The following is a 14155-nucleotide window of genomic DNA, read 5'->3' as shown; positions in this document are numbered from 1 at the left end:
CTATGTTCTTTTTCCATTTCCAAAATTGAGAACTATTCTCCCTTTTTGCAAGAAATTAGAAACACAATCTAAACTTCTTTTCAAAATAGAAAACACACGCATGAACAGTACCATAGGTACCATCGACTCCTACCAACCACATTTTTTTCTTCTTTCTTCCAGACTGCATCGCCGATCTCCTTCTTTTGCTAGTTCAAACGTTGTTGCTGCCTCGCCGCCGATCTCCTTGCTCTGCTAGTCCTAACGTCGTTGCTGCCTCGCCGCCGGTCTCCTTGAGCTTCTGATTTTGCACTCTGGAAGGTCACCCAAGCTTGAATCTCCAGATCTGATAGTTTATTGTTGTGAAAATGGCTGAGAAGAGGGAGAAAGAAGAGACGGAGTTCAAGGTCCAGATCTACTAGAAATGCTTCAAGGCCGTCCCACCTCCGTTGGTTTTGAGCTTCTGATTTTGTTGAATATGCAGATCTGCTATACTCTGGTTATGAGCTTGGTCAAATTAAATTATAATTAAATTTAGTTTTAAATTGTCATTGAAACTTGGACAAAATTAAATTATAATTAAATTTAGTTCCACCTAATGTTGAAGTGTTATAATCATGGTGTACTCAATTTTATTTGTAATGTTTTGTAATCACATTTCGTCACAAAACAACTTATTTTAAATTATTGCAATTAATATATTTTCTAATGACATTTTAATTTGTCACGAAAAAACATATATATATATATATATATATATATATATATATATATATATATATATATATATATATATATATATATATATATATAATATGTAGTACATTTTTAATTTAGTAAATGGAGAATGAATTTCGAAAATAAGTTCAGACAAACAAGTTTTCAATTTCAGTTTTTGAAACCAGAGAATTGAAAACAGAGAATTTTCAAAAACAGAGAATAGAAAACAGAAAATAATTTTCTGTTAGTAAACGGGCCCTAGAAGTTGAGACTTTGAAAGCTAAAGTTTGAAAGTGGAAGTTTTGTAAAAGTTGTTAGTGTGAAAAGTATAAGAGCTTATACTTGATTCTTGTTTATGTGCCTTGTTGCATTGTAAGCCTTGCTTAAAGAATAGAGAAGTTAAAAGTAGTTAATTCCTGAGTATCTTGTTGTGCTCATTGTGTCAAACTTCCATTCCAAATCCCTTGTTGTTAATGGCATGATAATTCTTGAAATTTTATCATCGAGTTTGAGCTTATGCTTCTGGAAATTTTCTCGTAGCTTGATATTGATCCCTGAGTCATTCTGACTACTTTCAGTTTGCTTTCAATATCTATCGAAGCTATCTAATGTCTAGAGTTGAGTATGAGAAGTTGTTTTGTTTGAGTTGAGCCTTGAATCATTGCTAATGTCTATTCTTGACATTCCACGATTTATTGTTGAATCTGTATCTAGAATGCTTATAAATTCCTTCTAAGTATTCTTGTGAGCTTACGTTGACTTGCAATGCTATTATAATTGAATCTTGAAGCTAGTAAGATCTTGTTGAAAGCCTTATTCTTGGGATCTCATTGTATTTGAATTAAACTTATATCCCTTGAAATCCATATTATTGGAATCTATTGAGACGTTGAGCCAAGATCTATTCGTTGTTGTTATGCCGTTGGAATCCATATTTGTTGAGTAATTCCTATGAGCTTGTATTTATTGAGTATTCTTGAAAGTGTTTTGTTCTTGAAGAGCTGTTTTATTGACTCATGGTTGTTATTGTGGTTTAGAATTGTGATTAAGAGTTAGAAAAGTGGGGTGTTACACTGCTTCTAAGAAATATAGGTATAATATTGTTGGATATGAGCAAAAAATAAAACCTATCGAAACTTTATGAAAATATTCATAACAAAATATGAAACATAATTAATTTGATAAAATAATTTGAATAAAAAAGAATGTTATATATGTGTGTGTGTATTAAATATTAAAAAAATATTAAAAACGTGATTCTGATGAAGAAGAAAAAAAAAACTGTGAAAATGTGTTGATGTCACAAAATTTGAACCCATAATCTTCATTATAACCAAACTCATGCTTTGCCAACTACTCAAACTCACTTCTTGTTAACAACTTAACATTTATCTGTTTTTTATACTAATACTAAAACCTGTACTATATATACATATATACATATAAATGTTATATATGAGATGGGGGTGGGGTAAAGGGGGCATCTGCCCTCTCTTTGGCTCCGTCCTTCACAATAATAATTAACGGACTAACTTGGCGGGTTAAACTCATTTTGATGACTATACCCTTAATAATATAAGATGTTAGAGACAAGTAGACAACAATGCAATACCTGTGAACTGCAAACCAAGGTTGCTTGTGTCACACTGCCAAACTCACATGCCTTGCATAGGTTGGGCACGTTTCTGGCAACCCAATTTTACTTTCCACATTGATTTCATTATTGAACCTGCACCATCTGCATTATCTCAAAATAGTTACAAGTTTTTATGTATTTCAATCATGTTTTCTGGATAGGTCAAAGTATCTATTAAGTCCTTGTAGTATAATGTTTTATTTAATTTAATATATGTATTTTTATTTTGTTCAATTTAGTTTCTCTATTTTAAAAAGTGATAAAACTAAGAATAATAGTTAACGGTGTTAATATTACTGTTAACTTAGCTTACGTGGCACTGACATCATTGCTATCTAATATTTATATTCCAACTCATATACTATTTTATAAATATTTAGAATTAATTATTTTTATCACTAATATATTACATTAATATGTCTAAAATAAATAATTACGATGACATCAAGTGTCCAAATCTCATTAAGAACATGGTTGTAATTATTTATTTTGGTCATACTAATTTAATATATTGGTGGTAAAAATAATTAATTTTAAATATTTATAAAATAATATATGAGTGGAAATATAAATATGATGTCAACGCCACGTAATCTAAGTTAACAGTAATATTATCACCGTTAACTATTGTCCTTAATTTTATCACTTTTTAAAGTACATGAACTAAATTGAACAAAATAAATGTATGATAACTAAATTGAACAAAACACTATAGTATATGTCTCGTAGCTTGTTGCAAACGTAAGTTTCTTACTTGTATATTACACAAATCTGAAATCTTTCATACTTGATAAGTCTAAAATCATAAAGCTTACATTTATCTCCTCCAACAAGAACTCAAAGGTAAAATATAAGAAGAATTTTTCATTCTTACCCACATCAGCACTGCAGCACATGCCAGAATGCAAGAAACAGGAAATGGACAAAAAATGAAGACACATTATATCCTTTTCTACAGACTCCATGTGTATTAGAAAGGACAGTCACCCAACAAACAGATTATCTTTTCTTTCCCCTTGAATTAGGCCATTAAGTAAGAAAGGATAGTGAGGGCAATTAATGGGAAATACCATCACATTAAAGAGGGATTTGAAGGCACAGATACAACCAATACTATCACATTATTAAGTTCAAGTAAACACTTTTAAATGAAAGCCATCATTAACAAATTGCATTTCTACCAACAATGTTAAACTTGTTTTACTAGTTTGTTAAAGTCTGGATATGAATCCATTAAGTTCAGAACATAGTACAGACATGACTTGGTACCACAAGAAAGTTCATTTTAAAGAAGAGCCCAAAGATCAGAGAAAGGACCAAAAAGAGAAGAACATAAAAAGAAAGTTAGAAGGTGGTCAAAAGATGAGGTAGGGAGTTGGCTACCTTATTATTTCTGTGAAGACTCCCTAACCTAAAAGGGGGTGGTGGTTTGGTTACAGAATGTAAAGGACCACTGGCCACAGTAATGGGTATAATGTAGAATCATTCAATATGGGCACACCATTCCTGTGAGTTTAGGATTCTAATCCAATCAGGAACCAATTCAGTCACCTTATAGATCAGGTCAAACAAGTTTTGGGTCTTTCCCCAGGCCAAACTATACTGACAATAATGATACAAGAAGTTGGATAGAACTACCCCATATGTCCACCAGTCAAAAGGCCCTACATGTGGATCCTAATAACTGCTAAGCTAAAAAAGAAGATATCTATGCAATAAGTCTAACAGAAATAAAAGGAACCCCACTAGCAGGTTTAGCTGAAAATGAAGCAAAATCCACCAAGGCACAGAATTAGAGAAGCCACATTTATCAAGCTAATAAGCCAATCATCATATTAGGTGTTACTAGGAAAAGCCCACTAAAACATAAATTGGGTAGAAATGAAGAGTCCCACTAAAGAAAGATAGGATATTATTGATATAATACCCAGATCAATTATTCATGGCAACTATAACTTGGTATTAACTCTAATATACAAAACAACAGTTGTGTATGAACATACCATGCCTCAATATAGTAATGGTGCAAAGGCTATAAAAGTGTAGAAATTTACAGATATTGCGCTCCAAGTGTTAATCATGCAGAATGAGTGATGTTGAAAGCTCTATTCAGTCTGTCAAGAATGCTGCTTGCCTTCCTCTTGGCTCTTGAAGTACCAGTTCGAGCAAGTTGAGAGATTGTTCTGTATTTAATATCCTCTTCCCTAATCTCCTTGCACTTCGTCCGGTCACTAAAACATATTGTGTACAGGACAGCTATGCAGTTCTCCTTATTGCGATCACATGAGGTCTCCCTGATTAAACTAAGCAAGCATGGAACGGCCCCAAGCTCTCCCATTTCCTCAACTGCTTTCTGGTTACTAGAGAGCATAGCAAGGATGGCAAGCAATTCATCAACATGCACTTTATTTGCAATCTTTTCGAGGATAACACTCACTGCACCATCTCTAACTGCTCTAACCTTATTTTCATGAAGAAAGCATAGATTAAAAATAGCCGAAGCAGCATCTTTCATTGCCAAAGGATGTCCTTCTTCTAAGAGGGTAATAAGTGGTTTCAGGGCACCTGATTTCCCAATAAGTGATTTATTGGAATCCAGGGCTGACAGTGTGAAAAGGGCAGCAGCTGCGTTGCCCCTTGTTCCAACTGTCCCAGATCTTAATGCATCCATAAGAAGAGGAATAACCATTGGGGTTTCTGCAACAAGCTTCTTGTTGTTATCATGGATGGAGAGATTCAAAACAGCAGTGATTATATCTTCTTGCAGTTGAGGTTGTACTTCGCTTTCAGACTTGCATTTAGACAGGGGGTACATCAGCTGGGCTATTGAATTCTCAGATTCCCCAAATAATGCCCTGAAAGAAGGCACACTTTTAGTCAACATGCGCAATTCTCTAGCAGCATCTCTTTGCTCAGACAATGTCGAAGACATTTTCTCAAGCAAAGAAAGAAAATGGTTGCGATCAGCTTCAGTAAGTCCCTCCTCATCTAAGTTGTCCACGGGGTCCGGCAACTGGATCCCATTCATCTTGCACCACTGAGATATCATATCCCGAATCAGCTGATTAGGTGTAAGAATAGTATGTGAGAGCACTTGTTGGGTTCGAGGGCATGTTCTGTTCCCAGATTTTAACCACTTCTGAATGAATGATCTATCATATGTCTGCAAATTTGTGACCACTACATAAGAAAACAATACAATGTAATAAAATCAACAAGCACAAAAAAAGAAAAATGATCTTTTAATAGATGGAAGGAATTACAATGCGCATTATTTCAGCACAAGTGAGACAAACAATAAATAATGAATAGATAAATTATTAAATAATTATTTGTCTGAGCAAAGAACACCCTTTCTACCATTATACAGCAAGAATCATCTAGATGACTCAAGACTAAAAAGCCAACGAACAAGAAAAAGAAAGAAAGAAACGAAGAACAAAACAGAAAATAAATTTAAGTGTATTTTTGCATCAGAGAAGAATTTACTGGCCAGAAAATCCGCAATTTCATACATCAGTTGAGTTCAACAACTTAAATTTAACAGAACAATCAAATGCCACAGAGATTAAAAAAAAATAAAATGCAGAATTCAATCAGCTATCAAAATCAAAATTTAGAGCAAAGACAGCATTTCCCAACCACCTAATTCACACAAATTAAATGCAAGAAATACAAAAATCATATACACACAGGCAGACAAAAGTGAAAAGTCCCTAATACCTGACCATTGGCAACAATAACAGGATCCTTCATGAGTTCTTTAGAAAGCGGGCACCGAAATTCATCCGGTACAGAGAACGATGATCGTTGCTGCTTCGTGTTCAGGTCCCACAACGAGCGCAGCGCTTGTTGTGCTCTATCAATGGCCCCCACATTGATGCCATCCTCACTGACTATCACCTTCACCACCTTCTGCAGTTCTTTCTTCAACTCCGCCGCCGGATCGCCGCCATCCACCGCCGCAGTTTTCGTCATCCCTCATAAACCTCTCGCGCGAGGAAAAACTGAATTTCAACAAATTCGAAAGGGGGTTTCCTATATTTCCGCTGGGGCAACGGAATTCGGGGCGCGAATCGCGGCTTTCCGTTTTGAAGTTGTGAGTATTGTTGTGATCACAGAGCGGGAGTGGGCGTGCGAAGAGAGTGAGTGTTTATAGGGAATGAGAATTGGTGTGTGAAATGAGGTGATCGGTGATCGGACAGGTGCTACGCGGAAAGGTGTTGCGGTGGACTAGTCATCGCGGTGGTAATGATTTCCCGAAGATCTAAACACGCTTAATTAGTTCGGGGGTGTGCTCTGTGCAATGTGCATGTGCTCATCCACCGTATCACGCTCTATTTCTATTTCTATAGGCCGGACCTTTAATTTCAAATTTCTTTACTTAGTTGGTTTCTAATTTTAATTTAGGTATGTACTCAGAATAATCAACGGGGTAGTTCAAGTGACAAATGAATTTTTTTTGTGGGAGAAGAATTCTAAGATAATTTGGGTTCGGTTCTCCTTGGGTCAGCTCCTGTGTCTCTCAGAGCACAAACAAAGAAAGTGTTGATGTGTCAATTATCGTGTTTACACATAATTTTTTATTTTATTTTAATAATTTTAAATAAAATAATTATTAAAAAAAAAAAAACAGTTGCAGATTAAGTCCCTTCATCTCCGACCAACCATGGAGACAAAGGCTCCTGCCGAGTTATTATTATTTTTTTAGGTAAACAAGTCATTTTAAGTTAAATTGTATTAATCTGCATTGTTTAGAGACCCAATTGTACTTCTTTTAGTTCAGTTATCTAATTGCAGTTTGGTGTGTAGTTAAATGACTTATTTGACTTAGATTCTTAAACTTGTTAAAATTATACAATTAACATATTTAACGGATGAAAAAAGTGTCAAATTGGCCCCCTAAGTCAAATGGATAGTGCAATTGAATCCCCTAAGTAAAAAAAGCTCCATTTTAACCCCTTAAATTGGAAAAAATATTCAATTGAGTCGAAAATTACTTGATTAGCGGGTTAGATTATCACTAGGCTTACACATATCATATTTTTTAATTTTTATTTTTTAATGAATTATTTTATTAAAAATTTTATTTTCTTGTTTAAAACTGTTTTTAATTTTTTTATTTATTAAACAGCCACCTACTGTCTTTGACAACCGGTAGATGTCTCCTACTAAGTACAACCGTGGCTATCCGGCGATAGCCACGACTGTCCGAAAACGACGGCAAAGCTATTCAACAGCCTTGCGACATAGTGGTTGTAGTGATCTCAGCTTCGCGAAGAAGCTGGAGGAGAGTGCGGTGGTACAGGAGGCAACATCATATCGGGGCTTGAGAGCGTTCATACGTTTATCAGATTGTTGTCGTAGCAGCAGCATAAGGCGACAGAGAGCTGGGAGAAGTCATCGATGGAGATTGAAATGGTGGCGGATGTGGCCGTGAATAAGTTCCAGAAGGTGATTAATCTTCTGGGTCGAACCCGGACGGGGCACGCCCGGTTCCAGAGAGCCCCCGTCGTTTCGTCTTTGCCGGTTCCGACGAAGGATATCCAGGTTGACACCAAGGTTTATAACCCGACGCCGATTCAACAAGTTCTGCCCTCGACTGTTTTCGATCACTCCCCAAGGCTGAGAAAGGAAAGCGCCGTCGGAGGCAGGAAGACAATTAGTTTCTCGTACTCGCCGGAGGTTTTGTGGGCCAACTCTTTCAACATATCGTTGTTGACCGGGGAGACGGAGAGCAAACATGCGTCTTCTTCCTCTACTTTCCAGATTACCATTCTGTCCCTGGCCTCCTCCAGCGGAAAGCCGCCTCAAGCCGCCTCTTTCTTCGTCTTCATTGAAGAGAAAGTACAGCTCTTCCGAGAACAACCTTTCTGGCAAGTGTAGCGGTAGCGCCTCCGACTAATGCCACTGTTCCAAGAGAAAGTAAACACCCTAAACCCTAACTCATTCATCTTCCCCATCATAAAAACTAAAAACATATAACTCTTCTAACCACACATCTTCTCCAATTGATCAGGAAGCAAAGACAGAAAATGATAACCAGAGTGATAGTCTAACTCCACGCCGTTGTTTTCGGACAGCCGTGGCTATTGCCGGACAGCCACGATTGTTCTTAATAGGAGACAGCCACCGGCTGTCAAAGACAGATTGTGGCTGTTTAATAAATAATAAAAAAAATTAAAAACAGTTTTAAACATGAAAAGAAAAATTTTAATAAAATAATTCATTAAAAAATAAACATTAAAAAAAAAGTGACCCGTGTCAGCCTGGTGATCTAACCTGCTAATCAAGTAATTTGGAACTCAATTGAATATTTTTGCCGGCTTAAGGGGTTTAAATGGAACTTTTTTTACTTAAGAGATTCAATTGCACTATCCATTTAACTTAGGAAGTCAATTTGACACTTTTTCCTTAACGAATTACCAAAAAGTAACTTGTCAATTTTACTTAGATGGCATCTTACGTTAAATCTTATTCAAAAATTCCAAAAAAAAAAAAAAATAAAAATTCATGCGTCTCCCTCCAATTTGGCAATTTGGACAAAGAAGCTCACCAAGTTTCTTCCTCCATGGAATCTTGGCTGCTATGGACAAAGAAGCCATGGCAACTTGGTTGCCACGGCGGACTTCTTCGTAAGCTGCCATGGCAAATTGTTGGCCTTTTTAAAATAATTAATATAATTATTTTAGTTTTCATAAAAAAAAAAATATAAGTTTTTAAAAGTATTAATTTATGTGACATTTTGTGTGATAGGTGACTTGGGAGTAACGTGCTATTATAGGTTAAATATGTTAATTATATAATTTGCCAACTACCATGTAGTGTGATGCATCCGGATTATCCATCCAAGTGGATGGTCAAAGGTTCGGACTTAGATTTTTTGTATTGAAAATGTTTGAGAAAGTATAGAATAGATACTACCTTGTAAAAAATCAAGTAAACCAAAAAAAAATTGTTAATTATATAATTCAAACCATTCAACACAAAAATATAATAGAATTGTTCAAACAAACAGTAATAGAACACAATAAATATAATCTAACATACTTAGTGTTAGTTTATCATATTGTGTTATAATATGGATAAATAAATGGGGAAGTTTGGGACTGGAAGAGGCTTGAAGGTAATCTTCTTGCTAGCATCCTTTATGAATTACTACGGGGTGACAGAAGCTAAGGAACCATCAAACGTGATAATGTGTATTGGAACAAGGAGTCTTCAGGCCATTTTTCAGTAGCGTCGGCATACAGGATTGCTAGCGGCGGAACGGATCAGAAGCAATAAGTAGAATTTTGCATGCACCTACAATGTAGGAATGAAGTGTTTTCCAATCCTCATATCTATCTGATCTCCAGATGCAATTTTAAAATCTGTGATTTAAGAACCACTGCACATACAATGAGCAAATGCAGTATGTCAAAAGGATAAAACAAATTTGCAGCACATTCATATTAAATTCCAGATTGAGCTGAAAATCAAAGCAAAAATTGGAATGGGCCGGGTTTCCAAGAAATGCCCGCAGTGTTCCACTTTCGAGGGTGGAAACTGAGAGATGAGAGTTTAGACAGAAGAGATTAAATCAAGGGTAAAATGCCCCTCTTTGTTTATTGATCATACCATTTATATTGCAGCGTATATATATAACAACTCCCTGAATAGTTGCTATTTGTCCGCACTACTGCCAAAAATAATAACAAAAACGGAAGAAATAGTCAAATAAATCTGCATGCATATATGTCTAATTAATTGCAACCTTCATCAGCAAACATAATCATGTAGTCGGAATGGAGCTGTAATTTGTCTCTTGGTCATCCCTTCATGCGTAACAAATTAAAGGAATTGAAGAATGAAGTTTAATTAGTTCGCTGCCGCTCGGATTCATGCCAAGGAAGAAGCTATGATAGGTCGATCTAAAAAGGAAGAAGAAGCTTAAGGTATGTAGAAGAGCTAGAAAACATACAACACTGAGAAAATTTTCAGTGGGCGGCTATATTGACGCATATACTATACAACTCTGATCTTTACTAGGAAGCCAACAAGTGTATATTCATATTTAAAAAATAAAATTGTTAACACACATCTAATAAAAAAATGAAACTGTAGTGTATATAAAATGAAACTGAATAACATTTCACATGAGTATATATTGTACAATGAAGCTGTAATTATATCAAATTGATCATGTAGTTTTGTTTTAATAAAACTATAGTGTATATAAAATAAAATTAAATAACATTTTCACATATTTGAGTCTATAAATATCAAATGAAACTGTAGTTATATCGAATTGAAACTGTAGTTCTGTTGAACTGAAACTGCAGTGTATACAAAATGAAACTGAGTAACAGAGTTACTTTTTACGGAAGGGTGCGGAACGGCGGGAAACAAATGTCATTTCTTTTTATTAAACAAAATGACGTCGTTTTGATGTGCGGTGCACGATATAATTTGCCGATAAATATGATTACTACTGAAAATGGTAATTGAAAACCCTAAATTAAGTACTGATTTTGCAATTGAGTGATTTTTAAAACTCTACTGAGCTAACACTATTTTATATGCTCTAATTTTAAGAAGCACTAGCATGGTATGAAGTCACAAGTCCAAACAGGACAGTGCAAGAGGACTAAGCAGATAGACAACATGATGTTAAAATTGTTTGCAATTTGTTTAACTCTACTTAATGTTACAAACGCTGGATTGTTAAACAAAGTTTTTATCAAATTGCAAGAATATACAACACTTTGAGTGATTACTCAAAGTGAGAACCTTTGAAGGATTGTTCAAACAAGCAGTACAATCCAGTTCAAGCCTTTTAATCAAATTGTAAGAATATGAAAAAACTTCAAAGTTCACCATGGGAAATGCATAATGACCACAATCAAAATCTACAAAAAGTTCAAAGATTCGAGTTCTACACAACATCTCTAACAAAATCAGAAGCTCACAAATAAAGAGATTAGAGATATCATGCAAATAAAAAAATTTCGAATCTGGGGACAATTATGGTGCTATAGCTATTCCATACGATTATCGTGCTATAAGCGATAAGAGAGAGTAGACATAAAGAATACCTGGTGGCAGGAAGGATTGAACAACAAAGTTAGGGTGTATAAAAAAAAAATGGGAACTTTGAAAGAAGAAAAAAAGCAGAAAAATGATTCTTTTCCAGTGCTGGTGCAAAAAAGAAAAAATAAAATAAATAGTATAGTGTATACTGACAGTTAAATAACTACATTAGTAGAAAACTTTAATCATTCTATATCTGCAAATTTTATCAAATCAAAACTGAAATTTGTAAAAACGGAGCTGTTGTAACACAAGAAGTTGATAACGCAGTTCAGGAAAAATCCTAGTTTGCGGGGCACTTTTCAATTTGGAAATTTGTCTAAATTCAGTAAAAATTCAATATTCAAAGTACACAGTTTGGAACTTGAGATTACACAATAAAATAATCTTTCCTACCAAACTATTGTAACCTAAACACATGTACTACTTTCTATGGGAATTTAGAATCTTAGACCTCATAGAATAAGCTAGGGAATTCACGGGTTCTAGTGATCAGATAGGAGGTCTTTATATAGCTAACTAATCCTTATACACCCAGTAGAAGAATTATTCCTACTTTGTTTAGACTTTGAATTTATATCCTTTATGCTTATCTTTTCTGAACTGAGATTCCTTTTTACTAACAATTTTGACTAAATTTCTTAAGTCAACAAAAACACTTATCTATTTTCAAAAAAAGAGTACTATTCTAGAAATGCATACTTAGATGACGGATAGAGGAGAGATACATGAGAGTGAACGAGAGATAGAGAGCAGATTATTGAACGAAAATGAGGATGCAAGCTAGATTCTAGATAGTTCTAACATACACACACACACACATATATATATATATATATATATATATATATATATATATATATATATATATATATATATTATTTACTCCGTATTACATTATTTAATATAATGTTTACAAGCCCTTTTATTTTTTACACATTTCATCATTTACTCTTTTTAATTATAACTCTAATAATATAGTGTTGCATCGCACGGGTGAAATAACATAACATTAAAGGAAACAATTTCATATTATGTTGTCATATGTCATGACATAAAATAAAAGCCAAGGTCAAATATTATTTCGGGTTGTTATTTAAAAAATTTGTTTTTAACCATGGCCAACTTTACGTAGCAGTGTCTAGAGTAAGTAAGAATAAGTAATTTTGATAGTCTTAAAGTCTTAATTTGTGATGAACTTAGAAGTTTTTTAGACACTACTCAAAATGTTGTTTACAAAAAAAATTCTTAATAATTTATAATTTCAATTATTATAAATAATATTTTCGCATTTCTATTTTATATGTTTTTATTTTATCCTTTAATCTTTTTAATTTATTACTACAGTATTATGACCGTGCATCGGTGCAAATACTAGTATCCTATAAAGGAAATTTAATCATAGAATGTAGCATTTTATATTTTGAATACCAATTAAGCTATATTATCATCTTGTTCGGGTTACGACGGGAAACAGTAACCGGCGGTTGACCGCATCGTCGAAGCCAACGGACCGGCACTTGACGGCTAAAGCTTGGTCTAAAGGAGCCAGCAATTCCATGGAGGCCGGCCGGAAATTTGTGCTCCGTCTATAGGAACCAAACCACTTGTTCTCCATGAAACGCTGTTTTCTCCAGGGCGGAAGGTGTAGGCCTCTGCTCTTAAAAGATCGCTTCGCCGCTTTGCTCATCACTTTCACGATCTTCTTCAGCTCTTCGCTCTTCCCTACAAAAACTTTTGGCAACGATCGAATCAAATACTGAAAATGATTCGTCGGCCGAGCGATCTCGAACTCGGAGGAGAATTCCAGATCGACGATGTACCGTTGGATCCTATTTTGGGAGTCGGATCGGAGAACGTCTATGAACTCGTGGTCTCCGGCGGTGATCCCGTCGCTTCTCTCCCATTTGGCCTTGCAAACGCCCGCATTGTAACCAAAATCCCTAAGATAAGCCATGACGTGGCGCCGGAGAATCTCCGGCGACTTACTCGAATTCAAACACGACGAAAGCAATTCCACCGCCTCCGAAACGCGAGACGCGAGAACATTCCGGAACGAGTCCTCGCCGCAGTTTATCGTCTCAACTTCATCCTCAAGCTCGCCATCGGAGTTGCACGGCGGCAGGTCGCTATCGGAACCGGAATAATCTCCGGCCTCGTGCTCCGGGAAGTCGAAAAGAATTTCAGAAAAGCTTGAGGAAGAAAGATCATCATCATCTTCTGCTACCTGAGCTCTGTGGGAGACGATCTGAGCCTTGACCCGATCGTCGAGCGGGTCAGTTACTCGCTTCATTGTGCGTTGATTGGTGTCAGTTACTCGCTTCATTGTGCGTTGATTGGTGTGTGAGGGAGAGAAGGGAGGAAGAGAGCTTAAAAGGCCATAATGCAGAGGAATGTATGAAAGAATATTCGAAAATTTTAAAGTAGGAGATAAAAAGGAGCAGGAAACTGGAAGATAATTAATGTGGCATATCCCACGTTTATTCTTGTGGTACATCTGCGCGTGACCTGGACTTACATTTTCTGCCACGTATAACAACGTCATATACTCCGTAATTTTATACTTAAACAAAAAAAAACAAAAGGGATGTCCAAGGTAAGGTTTGAACTTTAAACCATCTACCTACTTTAGAATGTAAGAACCTTACCGCTAAGGCATAGACACAATTATATTAATACTTACATGCAGAACATATTAAAGTTAATGTTCAATACAATCAATTTACAAGTTCCAAAGAAAAGAGATAA

General features: G+C 35.4%; 3 protein-coding genes across 4 annotated transcripts; 1 reads left to right on the top strand and 2 right to left on the bottom strand.

Annotated features, from left to right (window-relative positions):
• Positions 1 to 4211: 4211 nt before the first annotated feature.
• On the bottom strand, positions 4212 to 6647 carry LOC109182852 (U-box domain-containing protein 9-like). Its single transcript, XM_019333075.1, has 2 exons — positions 6059 to 6647; positions 4212 to 5498 (listed from the first exon to the last, which is right to left on the bottom strand). Exons 1-2 carry the CDS (start codon positions 6311 to 6313, stop codon positions 4413 to 4415), a joined length of 1341 nt encoding a protein of 446 aa, XP_019188620.1. The 5' UTR covers positions 6314 to 6647; the 3' UTR covers positions 4212 to 4412.
• Positions 6648 to 7639: 992 nt separating this feature from the next.
• On the top strand, positions 7640 to 8378 carry LOC109182679 (probable WRKY transcription factor 7). Of its 2 annotated transcripts, XM_019332831.1 has the most exons (2): positions 7640 to 7946; positions 7977 to 8378. In XM_019332831.1, exons 1-2 carry the CDS (start codon positions 7742 to 7744, stop codon positions 8219 to 8221), a joined length of 450 nt encoding a protein of 149 aa, XP_019188376.1. In that variant the 5' UTR covers positions 7640 to 7741; the 3' UTR covers positions 8222 to 8378. The 2 variants fall into 2 exon arrangements, with proteins under 2 accessions (XP_019188376.1, XP_019188375.1); XM_019332830.1 differs by having other exon boundaries at positions 7640 to 8378.
• A 4476-nt stretch (positions 8379 to 12854) lies between these two features.
• On the bottom strand, positions 12855 to 13733 carry LOC109182636. The gene has a single exon (XM_019332786.1). The coding sequence runs from the start codon at positions 13731 to 13733 to the stop codon at positions 12855 to 12857; it is 879 nt and encodes a 292-aa protein (XP_019188331.1).
• Positions 13734 to 14155: the final 422 nt, after the last annotated feature.

Source organism: Ipomoea nil, unplaced genomic scaffold (assembly GCF_001879475.1).
Source record: "Ipomoea nil cultivar Tokyo-kokei standard unplaced genomic scaffold, Asagao_1.1 scaffold1074, whole genome shotgun sequence".
Classification (NCBI taxonomy): domain Eukaryota; kingdom Viridiplantae; phylum Streptophyta; class Magnoliopsida; order Solanales; family Convolvulaceae; genus Ipomoea; species Ipomoea nil.
Note: the sequence above shows the minus strand (reverse complement) of the source record. Positions and strands in the feature narration are given on the sequence as shown.

What these genes read in the sequence shown, in the direction of transcription:
- LOC109182852 (XM_019333075.1), bottom strand. Translation starts at nt 6,313, where the DNA reads ATGACGAAAACTGCGGCGGTGGATGGCGGCGATCCGGCGGCGGAGTTG. An exon ending in TTATTGTTGCCAATGGTCAG is followed by an intron (nt 5,499 to 6,058) that starts GTATTAGGGACT and finishes ACAAATTTGCAG; the next exon opens with ACATATGATAGATCATTCAT.
- LOC109182679 (XM_019332830.1), top strand. Translation starts at nt 7,742, where the DNA reads ATGGAGATTGAAATGGTGGCGGATGTGGCCGTGAATAAGTTCCAGAAG.
- LOC109182636 (XM_019332786.1), bottom strand. Translation starts at nt 13,733, where the DNA reads ATGAAGCGAGTAACTGACACCAATCAACGCACAATGAAGCGAGTAACT.